Below are 10,124 nucleotides of genomic sequence, written 5' to 3'. Positions count from 1 at the left end.
GCAATTTCAAAAACGTTTGTGTTTTAGTAAATAGTTGCATGTCAATTGTACCATAGGTATATTAGCGGGAGGAAGTCCACAAAGGAAGACTATGGACATATATATATATATATATATATATATATATATATATATATATATATATATATATTATATACAGTACAGACCAAAAGTTTGGACACACCTTCTCATTCAAAGAGTTTTCTGTAGTTTCATGACTATGAAAATTGTAGATTCACACTGAAGGCATCAAAACTATGAATTAACACATGTGGAATTATATACTTAACAAAAAAGTGTGAAACAACTGAAAATATGTCTTATGTTCTAGGTTCTTCAAAGTAGCCACCTTTTGCTTTGATTACTGCTTTGCACACTTTTGGCATTCTTTTGATGAGCTTCAAGAGGTAGTCACCTGAAATGGTCTTCCAACAGTCATAAAGGATGCTTAGCACTTGTTGGCCCTTTTGCCTTCACTCTCCGGTCCAGCTCACCCCAAAGAATCTCGATTAGGTTCAGGTCTGGTGACTGTGGGGGCCAGGTCATCTGGCGTAGCACTCCATCACTCTCCGTCTTGGTCAAATAGCCCTTACACAGTCTAGAGGTGAGTTTGGATCATTGTCCTGTTGAAAAATAAATGATAGTCCAACTAAACGCAAACCGGATGAAATAGCATGCCACTGCAAGATGCTGTGGTAGCCAGGCTGGTTCAGTATGCCTTCAATTTTGAATAAATCCCCAACAGTGTCACCAGCAAAGCCCCCCCACACCATCTCTCCTCCTCCTCCATGCTTCACGGTGGGAACCAGGCATGTAGAGTCCATCCGTTCACCTTTTCTGCATCACACAAAGACACGGTGTTTGGAACCAAAGATCTCAAATTTGGACTCATCAGACCAAAGCACAGATTTCCACTGGTCTAATGTCCATTCCTTGTGTTCTTTAACCCAAACAAGTCTCTACTGCTTGTTGCCTGTCCTTAGCAATGGTTTTCTAGCAGCTATTTTACCATGAAGGCCTGCTGCACAAAGTCTCCTCTTAATAGTTGTTGTAGAGACGTGTCTGCTGCTAGAACTCTGTGTGGCATGGACCTGGTCTCTAATCTGAGCTGCTGTTAACCTGCGATTTCTGAGGCTGGTGACTCGGATGAACTTATCCTCCACAGCAGAGGTGACTCTTGGTCTTCCTTTCCTGGGGCGGTTCTCATGTGAGCCAGTTTCTTTGTAGTGCTTGATGGTTTTTGCAACGGCACTTGGGAACACTTTCAAAGTTTTCCCAATTTTTCGGACTGACTGACCTTCATTTCTTAAAGTAATTATGGCCACTCGTTTTTCTTTACTTAGCTGCTTTTTTCTTGCCATAATACAAATTCTAACAGTCTATTCAGTAGGACTATCAGCTGTGTATCCACCTTACAGCTGCACAACACAACTGATGGTCCCAACCCCATTTATAAGGTAAGAAATACCACTTATTAAACCTGACAGGGAACACCTGTGAAGTGAAAACCATTTCCGGTGATTACCTCTTGAAGGTCATCAAGAGAATGCCAAGAGTGTGCAAAGCAGTAGTCAAAGCAAAATGTAGCTATTTTGAAGAACATAGAGAAAAAGGGTCCGCACTCTTTGAATTTCTTCTTTATAAAATGTAGCTTTTAATCCATTAGTTTAAAAATTGATAGAAAAATTACATACAAAAGTGTAGAAAGATAAGAAAAATAACACAAAAGTGATTAAAAATCGCTAATGGCTGACATGTTTCAGGACCAAACCTGTCAATCAGTGCATTCAAATATAGTCTCATGAATGCCACAAAACTGCTGCATTCGTAGTCCACCTGTCTCAAAACTGTCTCTACGCATTTCGTTAGTACAAAAAACTCATCAGGAGACTGAAAGGACCCTGCCTATGATTTCAGGCTAATGCTACACTACACCCTAAATAATCTAGCGGTGTGCGGTCAAAACAGCAGTTGTCAGAACCCTGATGACCATTGGTCAGCTCTTATGAAGCCCTTATGAAGTATTGGGACCCACCATTAGGGTCCCGAGAACTGCGGTTTTGACCGCACACCGCTAGATTGTTTAGGGTGTCGTGTAGCCTTAGCCTGAAATCATAGACAGGGTCTTTTCAGTCTCCTGATGAGTTATTTGTACTAAAGAAACACGTAGAGACAGTTTTGAGACAGGTGGACTACAAATGCAGCAGTTTATGTGGCATTCATGAGACTATGTTTGAATGCACTAATTGACTAGGCATTCTTATGTGTGTGTGATAGCCCATTTGCCTTATTTTTGATACAGTGTATGAGTGGTAACATTGGGATATAGCACTGAAGTTAGATCAGCTATCATCATGCCGGGACTGCTTCATAAATAAGAGTGCCAATACGCCCATCCCATTCATTGTGAACCTCCGACCGTACTGCCTTAATCGGTACTTGAGTAACACATTGTAGCAATATTAAGGGTGGATTATCAACAAATTATCACCCGAATACACTGTAGGTTCAGTATTACTATTTGTAATCCTCATTGACTATAGCCATTTAGGTGGTTTGCTATTAACCATCTCGTGTCAGGGAGGGTGTTTAGGTAGCCTTGTATGGAGTAGGTGATAGGGCAAATTACTCACCCACTTGTGCCCTTTATTTTGTACATGGGGGCTGTACTTTGTTTTCATGTATCTTATAGTATTTTAATCTGTGGACAATAAAGGTTAAAGAAGACCTTTCATCAGATCGGGCACATGCAGTTCTATATACTGCTGGAAAGCTGACAGTGCGCTGAATTCAGCGCACTATCGGCTTTCCCGATCTGTGCCCGGTGTAAAGCGCTGTCGGTCCCGGTACCGTAGGGCTTTACAGTCAGAAGGGCGTTTCTGACACTTAGCCAGGGACGCCCTTCTGCCCACAGCGCCTATCGCGCTGTACTGTGGAGCGGGGAGTAACTCCCCCCTCCCACTCCTGATAATACTCGTCTATGGACGAGCTGTGTGAGCAGAAGGAGGGGGCGTTCCTCCCCGCTCCACAGTACAGCGCGATAGACGCTGCTGGGCAGAAGGGCGTCCTTGGCTAAGTGTCAGAAACGCCCTTCTGACTGTAAAGCCCTACGGTACTGGGACCGATAGCGCTTTACACCGGGCACAGATTGGGAAAGCCGATATTGCGCTGAATTCAGTGCACTGTTAGCTTTCCAGCAGTATATAGAACTGCATGTACCCGATCTGATGAAAGGTCCTCTTTAAGTATTATATATCTTTCTAGTGTGGGGGGGGCGCCCCTGTTTGTAATTCATAAGGCACACTATAATTAAATTAAAGTATTGATTGAGATTGTGATTTTTAAGATGTGGTAAAGTTAAAAATTTTAGGGGGCGCTAGAAAATAATTGATTCTCAAAGTGGGCGGTAGGCGAAATAAGTTTGAGAACCTCTGCTCTAGTGGTACTGGGATTATCAAGACCAGTATACTAATAAATCTTCCCTCAATCTCTTTACATTACAAAGTTCAAGGTGGTAATTATTCTTTATAGGCACTGTTTATGTCCTGTTATACTTGTTTTTTTGTTTTGTTTTTTGTAGCAAATATTGTCTTACAATGTATGTTTTTGCCCTGCAGTTCATCTGCTCAAAATGCACCAGCTGTCTTCGTCCACGGTCCGTCTGCTATCTAGCTCGCAAGTGATAACAGCAGTGGTCAGTGTTGTAAAAGAACTTGTAGAGAATGCAATAGATGCATCTGCTACGAATATTGAAGTAAAACTGGTATGTTATTTGTTACCTCATTCGTCATAAAAAGTAAATGATTTTGTATATTTATATCCAGTTTATTTTTGTTTCTTTACTTTTATATATGCTCTAGGGAAAGAGGGCTTGATTTAAATTTTTTATTTATGTATACCATGCAAAAAAGGCAGCTGCACTCTAGGATTCAAAGTTAGAAAAGCTTAGAAAAGTAAAAACGGATTTTTTATTCCTTGTGAAAATAAAGCGTTCTGGATCCTACCTATCAAAACGTTTTCACATAGAATGAAGAATCTGTTATTACTTTTTCAAGCTTTTCTGCTTGGAATCAGAGGGAGTACTACTGCTTTTTTTTGCATGTTATTGTGTGGAGGGTTCATGTCCAGGGACTTGGGGGGGCTGTCTGTTCTGCTTATACATTTTTATTTTATAAGAATATTTGTTAGACAACAAAAAACAATGGAAAGTCTTTTTCATGGAAAAGCATTTCAGTTACTTCAATTAATTTTCGTGGTCTTCTGTGATAAGATATTATCCTGCAGCAGTTTAACCAATTTCAGAAGTTTGGCTTAACCACTTCTGGACCGTCCATAGACTATATACGTCCGGGAAGTGGTTGCCTTGTTCTGACAAGACGTGCCGGTACGTCCTGTCAGAATACGTCCTGTCAGAATACAGTTATTGCACGAGATCTTGCAATTGCTGAAACTGGGAGCTGGCTGTAACTTCAACCAGAGTTCCCAGAGAGATGGCAGGGAAGGTTTATTCCTGTCCCTGCCTTCTCGATCGCTGTGTATACAGCGCTCAATTAGCGCTGTATACACAGCTATGGGTGCCATCATGATGCAGCCACCTTCTGACCTGCGGTCATGTGATCCGCCAGGATCAGTGTCTTGCAAGAGCTGCTGGGTCCTACAGGACCCAGATCAGCTCTGTATACTGTGTATACAGCGTGCAGGAGGCTGTATTCCTCCTGCAACTGGGGCTAAATGTACCAGCCCCAGTTGCAGGGGAAATCGGCCTCCCTAACAAACAAAAAAGTAATCAGATGTCCCCAAAGGTCTCTTATGACCTTATGGGGACACCATCTGAAAAAATATATATAAAATTTTTTATAAAGTTTAAAAATAAAAATTAAACAAAACAATTTAAAAAAGTAAGTAAAATAATACACCAATAAAATGCCGTTATTAAAGGTTATAGCCCCACCCCCAACGACACCATATAAAATAAAAATTACTGTAATGGTGAGGAACAACTATTTTATAAAGTTTTTCAGTAACACTTTGTGTTATTAAATAAAGAAAAGAAAAGTGAAAAACAGACACAATTTCCCTCCTACTTTGTATATATTTTCCCGGATATAAAAAAAATTAAAACACATTAGAAAATAAAAACAACATAAAAATAACGCCCTATGTGTCCCCGAAAAAAGACGCAGAAAATAGTTGAATGAGACGTATGAGAAAAATGTTACAACCCTCTAAACCGCACATACAAAATAAACCTAAAATGTGCCTGGTTCTGGACCACAAATTGGCCCGGTACTGAAGTAGTTAAAGGGGTTGTCCAGGCAAGAATGGAAATATAAAAAACAATGCAATGAAACAATACAAGAGGGAATTTTAAATCCAGGAAAGAGAGGAGGATTTATGATTACAAACTGATGACCTTGTTTCACACACTCCAGGAAGGGATGAATCTGTCACATGGGTTCATGGCATCCTACAGAAATCACTGAACTGAAACAGCCGTAAAAGACGACTCTTTGAACTGATAAGAACATTGCGAACTGATGAATTGTTTACTTGTATGTACTAATAACCTTCTTCCACCCTCCCTTCTAAAATTCTATTAGTAAGTGTCCTTTTGTACATAAATATGCATCCTTCAGAAATTGTTTTTAAATTTACCTGAGGAAGAAGCTGAGAGTTTCGAAAGCTTGTAATCTGTCATCATTATTAGTTAGCCATTAAAAAAGGTATCAACTACTGAAGACTCTCAAGTTTTTTGTTTTTCATATTTGCTACCCACTGGCTAACATGGTACAAAAACAAACGTTTTCCTCAGGCAAGAATGGACAACCCTTTCGATGTTTAAATCATCTGGGGGGAGTGAAAAAAATAAAAAATGCATACACACCTGTCTGGATTGCTCCAGTGCCGGTGGGGGACATTTGTGTTTTATAATATTGAAAAATCTTTAATAAAAACAGTTTATACATTACATTTATTTATATATATTATTTAGTTCTATGTCTTCTAAAAGTCTCTCCACTTAAGCTTTCTGTAAGCATTTTCTACTCAATTTCTAGGAAAACTTTGGCTTTGATAAGATTGAAGTCCGAGATAATGGGATGGGCATTAATGCGGCAGACACATCGGTTATGGCCGTCAAGCATTACACCTCTAAAATATCCAGCCATGAAGATTTAGAAACATTACAAACATATGGTTTTCGTGGAGAAGCCTTGGGCTCAATCTGCTCAGTTGCTGAGGTAAGTTGTGGGAATTTGTTGCAACAACAAAAAACCTTTAACTGTGTCCCTACCAAGCCAACCCTTTGTCTGAATATTTTATAGTCCTGGCAGGAAGCCACTTCTGTAGCCAAAAACAAAAAGAAGAAGGCACCGAGCGGCCCGTAGTGTAGAACTGGGTTAAGATAATCGGGATATGTTATGAATATGGCTCACCTTGGTAGGTTGTGAATACACAACTTTAGTATCAGCAGTGGGATCACTTGGCAGAGGATCCCTCTCTGAGATGGAAGCAGCTGCAGAGTATCTCACACCGCAATGGTGTGTATGAAGTGTAGGTAGAGGACCAGAAGTACAGAATTGTAATTGAAGACTGGTTAAGAAGGACCCGCGCTTGCCATATAGGTGAAACAACACGACTTTTATTGGGTTACTCGTACTACGCGTTTCGGGTATAAACCTCGCCCTTCCTCAGGTGCAAATGTTCTAAAACAGTAACAATTAAAATACATGTGTGTGCATCCCATGTAAAATAAATTTCTCAATTTAGCAACATCCCCCATGTGGGAGGGGTCGAAAACATAGCGCGGTTACTGCACCTCGACCCTAAAATGCCACCATCACAAAGAACCTTCATACTTAAAGGTATTGAATATATATTGAAACATAATGATTTGGAATTCGAAATAATGGGAACGGCTATGGGCACAAGGTTTGCACCGAGCTACGCCAACCTGTATATGGGGGGGGGGGTTGAGGACGTATACATCTATGAAAACAGAAAATGGTCAGAACGAATAGTCTTTTATAAACGTTTTATAGACGACCTCATTATAATCTGGGATGGCATGGAATTGGAAGCTTTGTAGAGGACCTCGATTGCTAATTCTTGGGGTCTTAAGTGTACTGTTATATCCAGTCCTTCAAGCATAGATTACCTGGAAATCAGATTATCACACACACGTTTTTTAAACAGGTTGATTGTAATAGCCTCCTGAACTGCCACAGCCTACTCCAGCGTAGATGGAAGGATAACGTTCCCTATGGACAGTTCAGGAGGATACGAAGGAATTGTACTAGAGATGTTGATTTTCGGACACAGAGCGACGTCATCAGCGAGAGATTCATTGATAAGAATTATCCAAAGAATCTGTCTTTGTCTGCGTTGTCTACCCCTGTGGGCTCTCTTTGGTGTGCTAGGTATTTGTTCTGTTCACCTGGAACTGTTCATTTGTATACCTTGCTGTTATGGACCGAGGTGTCTCGGTCTTGCTGTATATCTGTTTTGTTTGACCTACTTCTTGTTTGTTTATAAATAAAGAATTTATAAAAAAAAAAAAAAAAAAAAGAATTATCCAAAGAATCTTGTGCGGGATGTGAAATCCAAGGTTGCCACTCTGTCACAAAAGGACTGTTTGCAACCCAAGTCTAAAATCAACATACAGGAATACGGAAAATTCTCCATAAATACTGGCCAGTATTACGCAATAACCAGTTTTTTAAAAAAGTTTTACCAACTAATCCGGTCCTTACATTCAGAAGAGCCTGCACTCTCAAAACTATTTTGGCCCCAAGGAGACTCAGGAATAAGCTGATCAATAGACCCCCTTCCCAGAATGTCACTAACCCAGGGAGTTGGAAAAGCAAAAGTAAGAAATGTAAATGTTGCAATACCATTATAGATGGCATAGGGGAAATCAGAGGCACGTAGTGCGAGTTACCCAATAAAAGTCGTGTTGTTTCACCTATATGGCAGGCGTGGGTCCTTAACCAGCCTTCAATTACAGTTCTGTACTTCTGGTCCTCTACCTACACTTCTGTAGCCAAGGACATATAAGTTGCAAGTTACACGCAGCTGTAAATCACACTTTATAGTATCTAGTACCATCTACTGTCTAGCATCCACTTCCACAATACTGTGATTATGCAGCTCACATTTCCAACTCTGTGTTCAACTGGTACTGTATCCAGTTGTATCATGGCTAGAGCTGTGATTCAGGTGGCATACTAAAGCAGAATCTCAGACTGAGAAAGAGCTGTTTGAGTTGTCCCCTCCTCCAACATCATTGGTGACAGGGTGCAGGGATAGGCAGAGAGAGGCTGAAATACTCCAAATCAATGTATCATACATTTCTGTCAGCTAGAAAAGACATTTTTGCCCAGTAACAGTTGCCACAAATGATCATTTTCATTCCCAAAAGGGCCTTCAAAAGTACTATTAAGGTTTTTTTTTTCCCCTTGCGTTATTAACTCCTGAGCGACACACGACGTAATAGTGTGTTCTGGCGGCCAATGTCTTAGAAGTCATGGGTGTACTAGTACGTCCTGTGTCACCTGCGCTCTCATTATGTGAGCGGGCAGCATTCGGAGCGGGTGTTAGCTGTGACTGAGCTGATCGGAGCTGAGATTTTCTAAGGAGTTCAGATGGACTAATGTCCCCCACCCGCTCGCTTTTCCCCCAAGATCGGTGGTGCTGATATGTATTTTTGGCAGCTGGGGTCAGACCAACTACTCCAGCAAAATCTGCTTTTCAAATACTTAAAGCGGCTCTATCATTGGGAAAAGCCATTTTTAACTAAGCACATCCTTGCATAGGCTTTAGAAAAACTGTTCCACACTTACCTTTTGTATGTAAATCGCCTCAGTGGTTTTTGAATGAGCCCGTTTTTATTCATATGCTAATTAGCCTCTCTGTGGCCCCCGCAAGTCTGATTGTGCACCGTCTGCCTATTCTTTCGTATGTATTTATTCAGCACAGGCTGCTGCTGCTGATGACTTCCTGCTTGCACACACAGATAGGAGAGAATAGAAGAGACGAGTACTGATGGGAACTTGCTGTGCTGGCTGGAAGCTAATTAACATATGAATAAAAACGGGCTCATTCAAAAACCACTATTTACATTCAAAAGGTATGTGTGGAATAGTCTTTCTAAATACTATGCAAGGATGTGATTAGTTAAAAATGACTTTTCCCAATGATAGAGTCCCTTTAAAGTTGTTCCTTCCCTTCCGCATGCTGCTGTGTGCCCAAACATAAGTTTTCATCCACAAGTGGGGTATTTCTGTGCTCGGGAAAAATTACGTAATAAACAGTGAGATGCATTTTCTCCTCTAATATCTTGTGAATGTGTTAATTATAGAATGTATTCCTGAAAAAAATGAAATGTCTAAATATTATTCATCCCCTTAACCCCTTCCCGACATGCGCCGTAATAGTACGGCGCATGTCGGGTCTGTAACTATAGTGACCGCCCGGGAGCCGGGTGGCCGGCATAGCCGCCGGGTGTCTACTGCTTTAAGCAGTAGACAACCGGCTCTAATGCCTCCGATCGGTCCCCGGAGGCACCATTTTCCCAGCGGCGCATGGGCGCCGCCATTTTGCCCGGGATCGCCGGCTCCTGGAGCATGCTCCTGGGCCGACGTCACGTTGCCATGACAGCCGGGAGCTTTTACAAGGCTCCCAGGCTTGTCTGCAAATTCTCTCTTTTGCAGGCTGGTCTATGCAGCCTGCAAAAGAAAGAATGATTTTTTGCAATGCATTGCAATGCATTAGCATTGTAATGCATTGCATTAGTGATCAGACCCCCTGGGGTTCAACACCCCTAGGGGGTCTAATAAATGCAAAAAAAAATAATAATAAAAGAGTTAAAAAAAAATATAAAAAAAAGTATTAAAAGTTCAAATCACCCCCCTTTCCCTAGAACACATATAAAAGTAGTTAAAAACTGTGAAACATATACACGTTAGGTATCCCCACGTCCGAAATCGCCCGCTCTACAAATCTATAAAAATATTTTTCCTGTTCGGTAAACGCCGTAGCGGGAAAAATAGTCAAAAGTGCCAACCCGCCGTTTTTTCACTGTTTTGATTCTGATAAAAATTTGAATAAAAAGTGATCAAAGCAAT

At 40.9% G+C, this 10,124-nt stretch overlaps 1 protein-coding gene across 2 annotated transcripts in view; it reads left to right on the top strand.

Moving 5' to 3' along the window:
- The window catches only part of PMS1 (PMS1 homolog 1, mismatch repair system component), a 101,388-nt gene that overhangs the window by 1,781 nt on the left and 89,483 nt on the right, over nt 1-10,124 (top strand). For both annotated transcript variants that reach the window (XM_075285125.1, XM_075285124.1), the window contains exons 2-3: nt 3,618-3,763; nt 6,057-6,239. In XM_075285125.1, the coding sequence (XP_075141226.1) occupies nt 3,632-3,763; nt 6,057-6,239 (315 nt within the window). In that variant the 5' untranslated portion in view covers nt 3,618-3,631. The remainder of the gene's footprint in view (nt 1-3,617; nt 3,764-6,056; nt 6,240-10,124) is intronic.

The sequence above is a fragment of the Leptodactylus fuscus genome, chromosome 8, assembly GCF_031893055.1.
Source record: "Leptodactylus fuscus isolate aLepFus1 chromosome 8, aLepFus1.hap2, whole genome shotgun sequence".
Taxonomy (NCBI): domain Eukaryota; kingdom Metazoa; phylum Chordata; class Amphibia; order Anura; family Leptodactylidae; genus Leptodactylus; species Leptodactylus fuscus.
Note: the sequence above shows the minus strand (reverse complement) of the source record. Positions and strands in the feature narration are given on the sequence as shown.